This window comes from Salarias fasciatus (assembly GCF_902148845.1).
Source record: "Salarias fasciatus chromosome 7 unlocalized genomic scaffold, fSalaFa1.1 super_scaffold_4, whole genome shotgun sequence".
In the NCBI taxonomy this organism is placed as follows: Eukaryota; Metazoa; Chordata; class Actinopteri; order Blenniiformes; family Blenniidae; genus Salarias; species Salarias fasciatus.
In genome coordinates, this window is record NW_021941229.1 from 5085333 (window position 1) to 5102977 (window position 17645).

At 44.7% G+C, this 17645-nt stretch overlaps 1 protein-coding gene across 3 annotated transcripts in view; it reads right to left on the reverse strand.

The window, feature by feature from the left end:
* Positions 1-302: 302 nt before the first annotated feature.
* whrna (whirlin a) overlaps positions 303-17645 on the reverse strand; it is a 187763-nt gene continuing 170420 nt past the window's right edge. For 2 of the 3 annotated variants that reach the window (XM_030084694.1, XM_030084693.1), the window contains 5 exons: positions 17148-17222; positions 14655-15246; positions 12861-13027; positions 10958-11080; positions 303-714 (listed from right to left, as the gene is read on the reverse strand). In XM_030084694.1, coding sequence (XP_029940554.1) covers positions 532-714; positions 10958-11080; positions 12861-13027; positions 14655-15246; positions 17148-17222 — 1140 coding nt within the window. In that variant the 3' untranslated portion in view covers positions 303-531. The remainder of the gene's footprint in view (positions 715-10957; positions 11081-12860; positions 13028-14654; positions 15247-17147; positions 17223-17645) is intronic. The other variant, XM_030084695.1, reaches the window with a different exon arrangement.

Genomic DNA, 17645 nt, shown 5'->3' on the forward strand with positions numbered 1-17645 from the left:
GCAACAGAGGTTACAGATCTTTAATTAATATAGGAGTATTCTTCTATGTACAGTATATATGCATCTGTATCTACAATTGTCCATTTGTACAGGTAAAAATCCAAACGTGTGAAGTCAGGCGGTCACAGCTGTGCAGTTGTCTCTCCGTCGAGAAAAGCCAAAAAACCAAAAAACCAAGTAAAATAAAGTAATCACGGGTTGTAGGAGAGCTGTGAGAAGTTCCAGAGGGTTTCAAACTGTTCAAATAGTCCACAGGCGTAAAGACGGAGAAAAAAAAAAAAAAGGTGGAGCTGTAGCTATTTCCCACTGCGGGGCTGCAGGTCTCACAGTGGGGAGGTAACAGGTTGAGGAGGATCCTGGAGAAAGTCCAGAATGGAGGAAACGCTTTGTAAATCCTAGAGTTCCAGTTCATGAGAAAGAAGAAGGGCTCAGAGATCCGGCCGGTGGTTCGGTGAGGTTCATGTCAGAGTTGTGCCATTATAATCCCGACGCCTGAACGCCTCGCCGCCCCCCGCCTCCTCTTCCGCTCGGCTATAGCGCCACGTTGAACTCGGTCACCAGGAAGTCCACGTGGTCCCTGTCTTTGGTCTTGAAGGCCTCGGCGATGAGGCGCGCCGCCTCCCGGTGCTCCCGGCCCCTCAGCGAGACGCCGTTGACCTCCAGGATGACCTGGCCCACCCTCAGCTGGCCGCAGTTGTGAGCTGATCCGCCCCTCTGGGAAATGAGAAGAAAATAGACACAAAATCTTTAAACATCAGATATATCAACATCTATCTGTGCAATCAAACACCCCTGTTACAAACTCCACTCTCTGCTTCCACGTTTTTTTGACAGATGGTTAAATTTGGTCTTTTCTGTTCACTTCTACGTGTTTTTTTGTGAATTGCTGACCATTTGAGCAGGACTCCTGGTCTTTGGCTGCAGATGGAGGGAGTTGTTTATGCTAATGATCCGACTGAACATGTGGCACTCATCAAAGTGATGCTCACAATTCAAAATGTCTCGCTTGGAACACCGGTAACAAACCACGGTCCCAAAAATAAATTCGAGGTTGATGGTATGAGAATCAGTTTTCATACGAGCTCTTTAAAATCGGACTGCCTGCAATTCAAAGTCAAATGAAAAGTCTGTTTTAACACGGGAGCACGGAACAGAATGGAGAGTAAATAAGACCTGCTCATGAAAACGGTAAAAAAAATGATTTCACTTTGCAGCCCTCACAATGTTTTTCACGCCGGCAGGACATGACTGATGATCATCATGTCTGATGAGTCTCGAAATGCCATCAAAATAGCAGCAAGTGTCTCCAAACAATCAGCCAGACTTTGGAGTTGGGGTGTGTTTATCACTGAATGTGTGCCACCTGCCGCTAATTCAAATGGAATCTCAAGTGCAACAATCTGAGAGGTAAAAACAAAAAAAACAATCACTGAGTCAAAGAAGTGGAACACATCCCCAAGGTAAGGCTGCCAAACACGAGTCTACTTCCTGTCTCAGGCGCCCAAAAAGAGCCCCAGTTACTTTTGATGCATTACACTCAAGTGAATTAATTCCTCTCAGTGCCCGAGCTGAAATTTAAACATCGTGCCGTAAATACAACGGTTAAATCAGCAGACTGCAGACAGATCGTCGCAGCCCTGTCACAGACAAACACACGGGCAGCCGATATATACGCAAAAGCTTTTCAGAGTGCTCACAACTTTTCCAGGACAAAGGTAAAGAAACTCTCTGGAATGGGCAAACTTTGCAATAAGACAAGTACAGAACCACAATAACCAGCTCCTCAGAATGGAAAGTAGCTGCTGACGGTCCTAAAAGTCACCAGAAACTGGGAATGCACCAATACCAGGATGAATACAAGAACCTTAGTTTGTTTTAGTTGTATTTTCAGTGTTTCTTTACAACGGAGCTCAGAGTTACTGGAACACCACGATAAGCAAATGACCTCGCATTGTAGTTCGGGGTTCATATCACACAGCAAAAGTTCAGACTTCAATCCTCACACGATCAGAATATCAGATCAGAAAAATTGAAAGGCGAGAATCTCTGATCAAGACGATGGAACAGACCTCCCAGTGATCCTCCAAAACACATTAAAAAAGAGTAATGTGCATGCTTTCCATGAACTCTGACTTCGCTTCCGAAATATCAACTTCAGGCTGTGGAATCAGGAGCCTCCCAAAAGAGAGTATCTGTAGAAACTACAGCAATTCCTGTGCAGGGGCCCTGGGTATGAACCCGCGAACAGAGGAGCCTGTTTTCTATATGTAGCTACTTCAGAAGCCACTGCTGTAGATGACTCCCTTCACCTCGCTCTCACACTGTTGTTTCTAATTCAACCAGACGGAGAAATCTCCCCCTACAGAGGCCCGGCAGCTTCTGTTTCTGCCCCGCTCGTCAGTGTGAAGTGGAGTTCTCTCCTCCACACTCTGGGTTATTTATCACAGTCAAGACTACTTGGGCCATTTCTCCTGGATATTACTTCCATAGTGATCTAATTTCAAGTGACTTCAGGAGCATATATGTCATGTTAACTGCAGAGATTCCAGGTTAATGCCAGAACCATGGCGTTTTTTAATGTGGGAAATTTAAAATGAAATAAACTCTGCATGTCCCACCATGCACTTTATGAGAATTGAATGGCGAAGAGGAGAGGATGTGAATGTCTGCAGTGAAATATTCGACTGAGCAGAACTGCCCCCCTTAATGAGACATAAGCACCCCTGAAAACACGATCTGTGAAATTTTGGCAAAATGTTGTTTTCCTCATTTATTTCCTTGTATTATTATTATTTTGATAGTATCATAATCATGGATCATATGCAGGATCAGGCCATTTAAAAAATATGATTTGCGCATCACTATTTCGCTTTAATAAAGATGCTGGCCTGCATGCAGTACCTGTCCTCACCACTGAAGCGTGGGGGCGCTATGCCTTAAACGTCACTTTAAGCAGACTCGTGGGGCAGATTGCTGAAACAATCTTTCACTTGGTGATACAAGCACCGGTGCTTCAGAACCTCCTCTTTCAGAAAAGCACGTTAGCCAACTTCAAAAACAAAATGGCCGCCTTTTTTTTCAAAATGGCCGCCATTCATTCCAGTATGAAACAGTATTTGCACTAAATATTGACAAAGTAATGACATTTTGATGATCTGTATATCAAAATATATGTTTTTGGACACGAGGAATATAATTCTGCAATCAGAATTTCAATATCATTAAGGATTATAGTGATATGATGACAATTACATGAATTACCACTGTCTCGGTAAAGTTACCCATGTGGTATCTGAAATCGTCATGAGTACAACAGATTGAACTGACTTGCTTGAATTTAGCCTGAATCATTGTTGACATTTTGTCAGTTGCTGACAAGACTGAGCAATGGGTGGGAGGGTTGACCAAAGAACTTCCCAGGCTTCCCCATGCTTTTTCCAGCCCCAGTTGCCAGGGCTTTCAGAATGCATTGTGCAGACTGTTGCCTGGCCCCATATGCAGGCAGCTTGATCGTTTCATATGCTCAACAAGAGATGCAGTAGTTGGTGGGATGGAATCATAGGATGTTTGTTTCCGAGCAAACAAGTGCAGTCTTGCCTCATCATCCTTGGTCGTGTTGCTGTGCTTCTCATACATAGTGACAACAAACTTTTCAAGAATGTCAAGGTCGGCATCTTCTATGGCAGGTGGGTACCGGCAGAGTTTGCTGAATACTGGGCTCCCCTCAGGACCAACTGCCCATGTTTGCCATGCCGTTGTCTTGCTTTAACATCACTCTCTTAAAGCGATACTTCAACATTTTGGCAAATTGGCCCATCTAGGGCAATTCGGTAGTCATTTAGAACAGCATACTTACTTTTTTTGTGAGGGCGAGCTGTTGTTTATTCAGCGGTGCGTCTGAGGAGAGCTTCACGGCGGACATAATGGAAGTGGACGGTACAGTTGCTTCCCTCGTCAAACTCATCAAATACACAATCCAACAACCCCAAAACACTTTGGTGGACACGTTATAATCCGCACATTCACTACGCTGTGAAACACCAACAAATAATATTGTAGCATTACGACATTGAAGCAAATACTGGGAACTACTTTTTCTTTTGAAATCACTACGCCCAGATGCCATGTTTAGTAAGTAGTTCCGTCTTAGCAATCTTCGCAAAAAACGCTCAATCTCGTAATTTTGCATTAATATTTCACAGCGTAGTGAATGTGCGGATTATAAAGTGTCCGCCAAAGTGTGTTTTGGGGTTGTTGGATTGTGTATTTGATGAGTTTGACGAGGGAAGCAACTGTACCGTCCACTTCCATTATGTCCGCCGTGAAGCTCTCCTCAGACCCACCGCTGAATAAACAACAGCTCGCCCTCACAAAAAAAGTAAGTATGCTGTTCTAAATGACTACCGAATTGCCCTAGATGGGCCAATTTGCCAAAATGTTGAAGTATCGCTTTAAGGTATCACAAGCCAAAAGCTTTAATAATTAAACTGCATTAGTGTAACAAATAATTAGCAGTGGACACATAAACTTTTTCTCCACAGAGCTTAGAAACGTGCAAGGTTTCGGTAAAAAACATCAATATATACAGTCATCTATAAGCCGCCATTTTGAAAAATGGTGGCCATATTGAAATTTTCAAGGCATCATTGGCTTTATTATATGAAAATACATTCATTCCATATTTGGACCATAAAGAAACTGTGTTAGTTGGAGTTCCTCTTCAAAAATTCCAATTTGTCAGGTTTGCTTTGGCAGCCATCTTGAATTTTCTGATGGCTAACGTACTTTTCTTAAAATGTATGTTCTGAACATCATTTGTGCCAATTTTGGTGCTTGTATCACCAGTTGAAAGATTCTTATGAAATATTAAGATAATCTGCCCCACTTGTACAGCCTTGTAATAAACGAAGTGTTTTGTGTCCGTGGCACGCGCGGAGCACACCCCCCCATATAAGTCGCCTGAGGGCCTAATAATGTTGAGTTAGTGGTCCCAAGATGAATGAGCAAACTTTTCACACTCATTTCTCTCCTCCTTTTGTGCATCAGGTGACCGGAAGGCCGCCACGTTATTAATGTCAGTAAATAACAGCGGAGTTATTCTGCGTTATTGTTCGGGGACGTAACGTCGGTGTCACACCGCCTGCGGCTTCGTCTGACTCATAATCAATGGAAGCTGAACTTCAGGGGTCCGAAGACCGGGTGAAAATTACATAAAAGGACGTTGAGCAGGAATCAGAAAACCCAGAAATAGGCTCACGGGGACTGGATATAAGCTGATTAAAGAAAGGACTTGCCTGAGTAGTTTATATTGTCCTTAACCGAGCTAATGTGGGTCAAATGAAATGAGTTTTAACCTTGTTTCAGGTGGCTGCTCTGGAGCTTACTAATGCCTTTTCTGTCCCTAAAAACCATCGCTACGGTGACAAAGCACCCATTTCCTCCGTCATTATCCACAGAAATAAGGTGGATTTTTATTTTCATTATTCTCTCAATGAAGCGTCACAGAGGTTGGGGAGGATTTGTTAGGAGGTCAAAGCCATTCAGAAGCTTCATTTCATAGAAGTACCTTTCTTAGTCGTCGTGCTTATCAAATCTTCACTAATTGCTGATGATCCTGAGCTTCCATGAGCGTTCCTGATAACGGTTTCTCGATGTCTGCACTTAACACAACAATGACTCTTCAAACGTTGGCCAACAGGACGACTCCCCCGTGGTTAGTTTGAAGCCTTTTTTTATTCAAGTGCTAAAAGTCATTTTGAAAATGACTCTGGGGTGTAAATAAAATAAAAATAAGATAGAATATAGGGCTCGAAAGGCTGACGTCACATGACACTTCTGTGCAAAACATCTGCAGATTAAACTGCAAAAAAAGTCATAAAGATTTTAAGAGTCTGCATTTAGAAATTCCTCGCCAGTATAATAACTAACACTATTCAGTAGATCCAGGACGAGCTCAGCTTCGGATAGTGGAGGTAAGTTATTTAAATCCCTGATCCAGTGAAGGTGTTCATATGGATCTATTCCGCTGATCTGACGAATTATCTCCAGGTAAAGAGCCTTGGGAACAGGATCCAATTTTTCTTGGTATAGCCCATTTTCTTATAATTATTACAAACAACTACTACAAGCTGCTTACATGGCTGCCGTGGCCCACAATGCACTGCAGGGTGACGTAGCCTTTCGAGCCCTATGTGTTCCGGTATAATTCAGTGAAAGCTTCATGGAGCCTGGGACGTTTGGAGGCGGTGGGACTCCCTACCGCACGTCTGACTGGCCGGTCCTGGAGGAGCTTGATTGAATGATTGCTAGAGGTCGAGTGAACACGCCCCTCCGTTTTCTTATGCGTGCTGACAGGAGAAACTGTGTGTGAAATGGCTTCCCGCGGTGAGCTATCCACAGAGAGCGTGATTCATCGGACCACTTCTTTTCACTGCTCTGTGGTTCCATTCTGAAGCTCGCACTGCACATCGTCGGGGGTTTCTGAACAGCGGTCGAATTGGGAAGTCTGACTCAAAAGAAGCACGCACAACAACCTGCTATGAACCGTGGGCTGTACACCTTTCTATCACACAGTAGCTACCAACCGGTCAGACAGAAATAGCACTGTCCGGTTGTGGATTCACAAGTTGCTTGATCTGAAGTTAGAGATGCTAACACCCTTGAATGAATTGTGTTAAAGGAGGTAGTATACTGCTTTTTGTCTTTCACTGTGTTGTGTATAGCCATTCTCTTCTGGCCTGTCAGAGATCGTGATCTCAATGGAACTTTCTGGTAAAACAACAGAGAACAAGAAAAGACTCGGTTCACGGTTTCTGTCTCGAAACACTTACTGTCTAACTGACTGTTGCTGATCCTTCACACATTCTTCTGGCAATAACAATCTGTCGAATTCACGCACTTCTACACGCTGGCCATTTTCTCTGGCTCCTACACTAAAACGTGGAGAAGAAAGTTTCTGTCAGTCAGAACCTGTTACTGTGGGAAGATAATCAATGTGCAGTTTTTCAGTGGCTTCAATGATAAATCTGAGTCGCAAACAGGAAACCCATTATGAAACTAAAAAGGCGAGTCTACACACTGTTACTGCAAGGTCTGTAGCATCAACTGACCTTTGAACCTGATCACCTGCTCCACCCACGCAATATTTCTCACAACCATCCTCACCAATGCGTCTGTCATCACTATTTCCCAACAATGTCTGAACTACAGATATTCAGCTCATAACACTCAGTATCGAACAATACAGTACACACTGCTCTTCCATTTTAATTGAGATAAACAACTCGTCAATTCAGTTCATCCGGATGAATACATTCAGCATGACAAGCAGCTCTCGCACTGATTGGCTCACGGCCCCCGAATCCAAGATGAACGATGCAGCCTGATCCATCCTTCTTTATTTGAGGATGCTTGCTTTGCCGGATGGAGGGAGTCTGTTATCTTCTCTACATGCTGAGCTCACTCAATCTCCCCAGTCTGCTCGGAAACAGAACTGTGTGCCATGAGATACAACCTGTTTACTTTAAGAAGCTCTGATTAGGATTTATGCAAACCAAAAACGAATGACCTGAAGGGAAAACAAACAAAGCATATACCTGTTTTATTTACCAATTTAATAAACGTCTTGTCCTGAAAAGCTGAGCGATGCACCAGTGTGAGCAACCTGCTCTGTTTAATCCACAGTAGGATAGCAAAGGCAAAAAGAAGAATCAATTTAAGCAAAAGCATAATTATCTGATACCAGCAAAGCTTCACCTGAACCGTATTGTTTTTCATCTGCTTGAAAATTCTCTTTTCCTCATTGAGCTGTTGTTTGTAACTAAAGCTCTGTTTACATGACGATGCTTTCAAGTAAAAACTGAAAACCTTTAAGTTTTAGATTTCCATCTACAGCAATGGTGCTTAAAGCCACTGAAAATACAATTTTTTGAAAAGAACTCCCAAGTTGGAACTTTTTGAAAAGCCGTCGACTCGGACTTGTGAAAACAGGCCGAAGCACCACTTCTCTGAAATCCCGCTACTTACAAGGTCTTTATAGCCGTTTGAGCTTTTTAAACACATTGGATCAAAAACATTCAGTTTTTCCAGCAGAAGTAAAGCTTTCCCCACATCTCAGGTCCTCATCAGACGGAGGACATTTGTATCCTCAATTAAGAGAAAAACAACAATGAGAAAACATTAATTTTCCAATACTGCCATTCCATCTATCTTTCACATCCGCTCACAACAACAAGCCCCCACTCCTTCATTTTGACTCAGTCCCTCCATCCTTCGTCCTTATTAACACTGCTCTCATATCCTTTTCATCCTTGTACTTACAGGAGCCACCCTTTCCCTCAGCCTGCTGTTTGATTTTCAATGTCCTTATTTCCAATCCTTTTATCCCTCCCCTAGCAATCAGTCTCCCTTTTCTTTTTTTTTTATTTCAATCACCACCTCTGTGGAGTGGAGAGGCTGAGCAGCGGCTCTGAATGAGGCCGTGCACTGTAGTCTGTCGCCGGTCACTGCTCTGATCTTAAAATTGTAACTCCCCGCTTCCTTATGTTTAGAAAATGATTAGTGTGCCACGGAGCCTTGAGCTGATGCAGCCTTTTGTTGACTTGCAAATTGCCACGGCAGGCAAATATATGCACACCCTGTCACGGTAATAGCTTTCATCAGACATGATGTTCCTGTCATTTCTAGTGCGGCTTCCAAAATGTGGGTTTCTGCAGCAGATCTAAAATAGCTCTTAGACGGATAGAAGAAGTCGATTTAGTCTTTCCCATCCACTCTCTTGGCCCCGGGACTTGTTTCTGTTTAGTTGATTGCCAGGGAGTCTGGGGGACACCTGGGCTGACTGCTCACGATGCTTCAGCCGACCTTTGGGGTATCGTCCTGGGTTCTGTGTCATCTGGCTTCGGATTGCAGTTTTCCAATTCCTTTTGGTGCTCTACTTTGAGTAACAGCAGTTCTTTCTGTTGTTCAAACGTTAAAGTGGCCATCGCATTGAGAACACAACCTTCTTGCAGGTCAGAATTTGCTGAGGTTTTCGTTAGAGATCAACTTCAACAGAGTAGCACTGAGCAATCTCCAGCAACTGTTCCTTGATACTTGATCCAGCAACTCTTCAGCAGTAAGACTGAATGAACTCATCAACCCCAACAACCAGAGCTAACACTCTACAAAACCATAGGAAATTACACCAACTGTACAAATCCCTGCACTGGGTGGCCAAACAGAATTATCATTTCCCCTTATTAGCCAAACAAATTCAACAACTCATTCCTGGTTTTCCTGTGGGTACGAACTGTTTAGTACAACGACAACCCAAAAACACGTAAATATGATCCAGAGCCAGTGGCTCCAACCACACCAGGTGTCCTGAGACCTCTGAGCAATACCAGCCTCTACCTGTCAAACCTCGTCACACGGCTTGCTGTCTCAGCCTCCACAATGCAAAATGATGAAATTAACGGCGATCTCAGTGAGCAATGTGACTGTACGAGAAGCTTTACAGCACTACGAGTCTGACGTAGCAGGTGGGAGTCGAGCGGATGAAAATCCAGCAAGTACAGGAGGAAGGCGCTGGTATGGACATTGAATTAGGCAGACATGAAGTATTGATTGTGTGGAAACGGAGAACGACATCAGAATCGCAATTCATTTATTTTCCATTTTCATGATGTGCCTCTGTGTCTGTGGAAGGGGAAACTCTATTCCTACATGAATCAGACCAGATACATAAAAATGAATAAGACGGATTCAAAAAAAGTAATCAAAACCAGCTTTGGGGAAAAGCAAACCCGGAGCAACCGTCGGGAAATCAGCTGCCCACAGCACAGACCGACACTTCAACAGAAGGTCTGCGCACGTAATGGTGCTAAAAGATCACATTTTCTGAAATGATTTCTTCATTAAAAGCATCTTATTTCTCCAAGACAGCAGAAACGCAGACACTCAGGACTCAACCAGCAACATTCCCAAACAATGGACTTCGTTATGGAGACATACGTCCAGCAGTGGGACAGACAAGGACCAGTTTACAGGTTTTGCTCCAGACACTTGTCTAAAGTGTTGATGGCGCCTCCTTGCAGTCCACTGGTCATAGGCCAAGCCAGTATCCTGAGCATTGCCACTAAATTTTCCTCCTTAATCATCTCCTGTTGGATACAGACCAAGCGGAGGTTTCTGGGCCTGAAACTCAGCACGAGGTCACATCTGCTCCGTTGTCCCGCCGGACTGCTCCGGATACAGACTGATTCTGTGTGTCTGGATCCGGGCTGCACTGAAGATTTTCTCCTGCTTTTTTATTAATGTGGGCAACTGAAGCCAGCACCAAGAGAAGTTCTTCGAGCGGGTAAAGGGAACTGTCATACCATACCATAGGTGCACATTTGATAAGGACCAACATTCAAAACGAAATCAAGTTTTCTGCTTTCACTTCAAACTGTTGTTTAAACAGCATCGGTAAGCAACAAACAGGTAAAAGGCAAAGAAACGATGAGTCAGCTGCTTTAACAGGAGGGGAATCAGGTAATACACCGTGAAAGCTGTAAACGCATGCCGAGCTGCCGCAGCTCTGTAGTCGCATCCTGTCTGCATGTAGTTGAATATTTTGCTACAAAGCGTGGCTTTAAGCTTCCTCCGATGTTTTATTTTAACGTCCTTCCAAGTTCTTGTAAAGTACTTTGAGTGGCCTCGGGTCTGAACGACGCCACAGGAATAAACTGACCCTGCGGCGTTGGGCTGGACTTTACAGAAGCTTTCTGTTTAATATGAGAGGGAATCTGAGCTCTGCTGATCTCCTGCTTCCTCACAGCAGGGCAAAGCAGACGGATTGAGATTTGCGTCGCAGGTCTGTCTCGACGGCAAATTGCTGTGTTGGATATTTAGTGAAGGAATCTTTATACTGTTTCGGATTCAGAACGTTTTAACCTGTCTGCGCCCCGTCGTTGCGCCGTTGTCTGGTCCTCACCTGTATAGTGACGATCCGTGGCAGAGGTTGGCGAGTGTTGGCTCCGCCTTCAATGGCGATCCCCAGGGTGCTGGCGCTCTTTGCCACTCTCACCAGCGTGGACGTGGGCTCCAGCAGCCCCGGCTACATTCAGGGGAGAGACAGAGCCAGAAGTCAGGGAGAGAGCGCAGCATTATTCATGGAAGCCTTTACACCGCGCCATCCTCTTTGTTCCTCCTTGCACATCTGCCTTTGTTTATTTTCTCACAGCACAAATGCTCGAGAGTCTCCTCTGTGAATTTTCGTGCTCAAACAGGCCGTGATTCTGTGTTGCCATGTCCACATTCAGTCCTGCTGATGTATTCGTGAAAGAGCAATAAACCTAACTGCTTCGTAACTTAGAAGACAAAGCAAAGACTAATTTCTTATTTCTGTTCCACTTCCATTATTTAGTCATCGTTATGCCCGTCAAGCTCCTGCTCCCGTATCTGGGTTTTGTTCCTCTGTAAATTATTCTGAACCATGCTTCCCCGGGTTCGGGTCCAGGCTCTGAAAGTTGTGCCAATTACAGGCGTCCTGATGGCGTCGCCGACTCTGCAGAGCCGCAGTCGCCGGCATATTAACAAACATCCAACAGCGGCAGAGCAGCGGCGGAGCTCATTAGAAGTGGTGCCAGCATATGCATTTCTCCTCCCTCCAGCTAACTGCTGAGGCAGTAACATCAGGAAAACTAACAACTAGAGTGTCTTGTATCAGGTGATCACTGGCAATCCTTTTACTATAAATCACTCTTGGAGTCAAATTGGTATTTTTCTTTTGGCACAGTGCAACTTTTTATCTTTACGCCACTGTTAATAGTTGTGACTGTTAAATCCTGACATGTTTTTAGAGATTACTGGCAGTGGTCATTTGATGAAAAACAAAGAACTCTTCCCAACACACGTTTTAGCGAGAACCTTTTCTTCAATACATCTGGGTACGTTCATTCATGCATTTTGTTTGATATTTAGATAAATAGACTGCGCTGAGTTTAAATATCCATATTTTTATGAGCGCATCACTTTGCCCTTTTCTGATCAGCACTCAGGGACGGGCAGACGCTAGATGCCTTGCTTCTAGTAGTAAAAAAAAACAATTTTTTATGACACACGCTATTCAACCTTCAATTCTCCTGCAATGAAAAAAGAAACACTAAAACTAACAGCTCTCTCGTTAGAAGCGATCTGGCATCTCCCCGTCCTTCGTTTTTATTTTATCCATCCTTCAGAAAGAGCCAGAGAGCTATTTAGGACTTTCTACAGCGCCGTGAGTGAATGATTAAATCAATGGAGGAGCGAGAGACAGGATGAACGACATGAGTGAGAAACAAGCAGATGAGTGAGACAAAGGAAACAATCTGTGACAGCGAACAGAGAGGAGAGAAGAAATCACAATTAGGATTAAAAATACACTCAGGAGAGAGGATTACCAGAAGAGCACATCCATCTGTCAACATTAGTGCATTAACTTGGGAAACTTTGTGTTTCCATACTTGTGAGGACTCACAGTTAAAACTGCTAAAAGTTTCTTCAACAATAATAATAATTCACCATAGTTAATATTTATAGACATGGAGATGGAAGAACATGTTAACAGTGTTTTATATATATATATATATAAAAGATTTCTATTCCTTTCTAAAGTTTTACTTTCTGCAGACTGGAGTATATAATAACACTTCCCAAAATTAACATCCTGCATTAAAAAATGTTGACAAATCTGTTTGAAATGAGTCCAAAAAGTGTAATTAGTGAAGTGTAAACGTTTCATAGGGTCCTCACAAACACCAAAACACGATAAATCCACATTTATTCCCCGCAGTTAACAATTAGCTTGCTCATCCATCCATGCTGGAGCTCTGAGCGGCGCCGAGTCGCCCCCTCACCGGTTTGGAGGGGTTGTCCCCCGCGCCGCCCGGGGCGTCCCGCGGGAGGCGTGTGCGTGAGGAGTGAGGGCTGCTGTCTTTGCTGACATGCCCTGAGTCAGCTATGTCCACCCCGCTGTCCTCGCTGAGCGTTTGTCCGCTGTCTGACAGCTGAGACAGGGCGCCACCTGAGGGAGGGGGGGGGGGCAGACACACTGTCAGTGACTCTCAAAACACAACAATTATTACAGCACCAAGCTCTGATATCAAACTCTGGCTACTTTCTCTTTTTAATTCAATAGAAAGGGATAAATAGTTCCTGAAATGGGGGCGTTCTAAATCAAAACAAATATTTTTTGCCCAAAAAAACAAACCAAAACTGTCTTTATCGAATGTTAAGAGCTGATTAAGATTAGTGATGTTGCGCCTGCGGGAACGGTTGTACACACTGTGCCGTGTAATTGCTCAATTACGCACATTAAGCCCAAGTAAGCACATATTTGAAGAGATTATACAAACAACATTAATACCCTCCTTCACAGCTGACACTGCATATTTACTGACAATTTGCAACTCTCAGAATCTGGTCAGGATCACGAAATGAAGTGCGACGAAAACACAACAGATCTCAGAGATTTTAGAATCACGTTTGGATTTTTAGAGCTTCTATTCCAGTATGAAAGAGCCTGAGTTATAAAGCATTGGATTTTTAGCGGCCTAAACATGGGCGAATATGCAAATACGTGGAGATTGTTTCAGAGGTTAAATACATCCTGAACACTGTGAAATTCTAAGAATTTAAGATGATTACATTGAAATTCTTATGGTTAGGGATGCACTGATACTAATAGTGATACCAGGTGTCACGTTCCATACTGTGCGGAGTACGGTCAGGCGAATATCAGAAATCCTGATTGTTTAGGAAGTTTTAAATACTTGACAGCTTTGTAATTGTTTAAAGAGCTACTGTATTCACACCTACAATAGTTTTCAACGACAGGGTATAAGAATATAATATATAGTCTTGCTTCATGTGTGAACCATTTCATGTTTTAAAACACTTTGCGCCCCCGTTAACGTCGGGCTGTCGCTGGCCCGGGCGCCATAGTTTCACCACTTCTGCATTACATCCTGAACCCTCGCATCCATGAGTTTTCCAGACAAAATTGAGCGAAAGCGTATCCCCTTGTTGGCCTCCCTTATCCACAATCTGAAACAAACCCAAGAGAGTCACTGTGAAAAGTATTGTAAAACGCTTATTTTCCATGGGAAGACTCAAGTTAAATTGCAAACTTCTAGTCAAAGATATTTGTCGGTACCCGGAGTAACCTCATGAGTCACTGTATGAATAATTTAACAATTGATTTAAGGGCCACTGCAGTGCACTGTGGGTAAGATTTAGCTTATGATATTGTTACTTCAAAATAATAAGAGGGACACACTGTTTTGTTACTTTGAAGCTGTATTTTGAGCTAAAACTTTTTATTATTTTACTGGATTTTGCAGGAATTTTTATGAAAATAATTACGAAAAATTTGTATTTTGACCACTTGCGGAAGAAATGAGGCCAGATCAGGGGTATTAAGAGGAAATCAGAACATTCGATGGCACTCTTGGTTCTAAGATAGAGGAGAGGACGAGCAATGAAGCCTCTCAAATATATTATCTGAACAGGTAGCACCGTCTAGTGGATTCAGAAAATAAAGACAGCGGTTCATGAAGCTTCATCAGCCCAACTACAGGGCCAAAACAACTTTACTCTGGAGTAACCCTAACCCTGTGGCCCTGTGGCGTGGTCCCTGCTGGGCTCCTCACCTCGAGCTTGGGGCAGCGGCCGCACCTCGTTGACGTCCGGCTCGCCGTTGGGCCTGTGGACCTCCACCGTCACAAACTGCTGCTTGGAGCCCGGAGACAGGGCGGAGCCGGCTTTGGACATGGACGCGGGTTTGGCGGGCAGGGCGGGCGGGGGCGGGGGAGCGGGCAGCGGTGGTGGAGGGGGCGGCTGAGGGGACGGGGGATGGACGGTGGGTTTGGCGCCTCTGTTTGGGGACTGGACCCTCGGGAAGGGGCCGATGCTGTGCTGGCCCACCTTGGACAGCTGAGCCGAGGTCATGTGGTCTTTCTTCGGAGGCGTCGGGCGGTCTTTTTTTCTGATGGCGGCGTACTCCCGGGACGGGTCCTTGGGGGGCTCCCGCTTGTGATGCGCGGAGGGGGAGGCGGGGCCGCGCCCCGGCTGCTTGCCGTGGCCGTGCGAGGCCGGCGCCGTGAAGTACAACCCCGAGTGGGAGGACTCGGACGACGGGCACTTGTTGACCACGTCCCGGCGAGTGGGGCGCCTCTGAACCCCCGGCGGGGGCGGAGGCTTGAAGGAGGGGGGGGACTCGGCCGGGACGGACTGAACGTCATCCTGAAGCGAGAGCATATATTCATCATCATTGATTAGGGAGGCAACACAGCTTGATGCCAAATCATGGGGCGGATTTCATTAAGTTCCAGAGAAGCAAATTAATCATATTTAATAGTTGAGTTTATTATGATTTGTACTGGCTTTGCAAAATAAATCTCCATTTCAATGGGATTTCCTCGGAGGATGAAAATAACTAGGACTCTGAGAAGAGTTTGAAAGATGTTAAAGTTTAGAAGGCTCGAGAGATTTCTTTATTTTCAAAAATCAAGTAAAAAGACACAGCTGCCATCATTGTTTTGGGTTTGCTCGGGGTTTGGGGATATCTGCTGCAGTCCCGATTCGATTGAAAGCAAATCTGAGTTTACCAGTGCGGCGAGAGTTTGATTTGACGCAAATAAGATGAGAATCGGCTCCTCGCGGCTGAATGCCGCTGCCAGTCATCCAAGCTACAGCTGACATTCGTGTCTTTGAAACTTACAGGACAAGCAACGACTGCTGAAAGATGTGATGAAAACAGAGAAAATGATGTCTTGGCATCTTTTCTGAGAGACAACTGTTACAGAGGAATACAAAAGCACTGTATTTCAGACTGCCTTACATAAGAGCGTGGCCATTTGGTGACCCAGCTGTCAGTCCGGATGTCAGGGTTTTTTTATCTATCAGTACAATAAACCACCATAAATCACTGAAATAAGAAATACTGGAGCAGTCAGAATAAAAAAAAGAACTGATCTATGGGATAAAATGCACTGGAAGTCTTCTTTGAGGTTTAGTTTGACTCATTTCCAGTTTGTTATCATGGCAGCAGAGTTTAATTTCCCTCACGCAGCAATACGATCTATGACGTGATTAAAAAGCTATTTTAGATTCATTGACAACTGAGTCAAGCTGTCTCATAAATTAGGACACTAATTCTCGAATTATATCAATGTAGTGTATTTCATAATGTCCCAGTTGCCTCGAATCTGGACAACACAAACCATTTGTCCTTCAGTGGTTGAGGATATTTCAGCCAGGTTTCTAAGTTTTGCTCCAGAGTGTGTGTGTGAGATGCTGCATTCACCAGAATGAAGCTGCAGATCCTAAACCTCCCTGGATGTGAGGGAACTCACTGGAGATGCTTGATATTGTGTTAACAATGCAAAGAGGTGACGTGACAGTCGCCCTGACCTCTGACTGGTGTGTCCAAGTGAATTTGAACGTCCTATTTAATGACGTTAGCAGAATAAAGCCATCGAACCCAAACCGCAGCCTTGGTGCAAGAGCAGAAAGTGGAAATCGACTCCTGCAGCACTTTCCTGAACAGCCTAACAGTGTGTGTTTAGTACGAAGCGCTGGTGTTCAGCTTCCCTCCTCCGCCAAACAGGAGACTGCACTTTGTTTTTCACGCCATCCGAAGCAGGTCGAACTCGTCGCTGCCGGCTTGCTGCTGTCACTCCCAGCGGAGAACGCTGCCACACAAACTCAACGGTGGAATGAGCGACTGAAACATGAGTGCATCGCTGGTTTATGAAGTGAGACACAAAATGGGCGTAAAATAAAAGGTTATCAAAAGGAAACGTAAAGGAATGACTGGAGACGACAGAAGAGGAAAGCTTTTTTCTTCAGGCTGTTCAAACTTTTTTTTTGTTCCACCTCAGTTGAGCAGCCTTCGGGGGGAGATCTGCCCAAACGGTCACTAAAATCTTCTTTCAACAGCACAAAAGCTCCACTTGCTCTCATTTAGTGCAAACAATTATTCCTCTCAACCCGACTCCACCGTAACAAAGACTGCAGGTCAGACACATCTCAGCCACCTCCATCAAACCCGTTCTTTTTCACAGGGACGCGTTCCGGCGCTCACTGCTCCCCCGTGTTTGGGTCTTTATCGGGCCGGAGCAGTTGCCGTCGGCGGAGCTCACCAGAGAGATGTCGGTCAGCAGGGTGTTGAGGCTCTCCGGCGGATCCTCCTCATTGCTCTCCATGATGCTGTCGTTCTGGGAGAGGATGGAGAGAAGACAGAGAAACAGAGAGGGGGGGGGGGGGGTGATTAAAGCAAGAGGAGGAGAGCAGATGTTCAACGCAGATGTGTGTTTATCCCAAAACAAATGCCAAATTAGATTTGGAGGATGTTCCACATCTCCGAAAAAAACAAAACGAGGGACAGACATCGCTTCTGTTCGCTTTTGCTCGCCAGTCTCAGAGACATTATGAACAAAGAGCAAATAAAGTGCACACACACACACACACGCAAAACACACATTGCTGTGAAATGGTTCAAGAACCATGAGCTCAGTTCAAAGCGGGACGTGCACGGTCCCACGGTGCACCTCAGAGGAGGTGATTTTCAGCAGATCTTGGAAAGACTTCGGCGCAGAGAGACGCTGCTTTTCATTCAGCTCCGCCGTGAAGCCAAAACA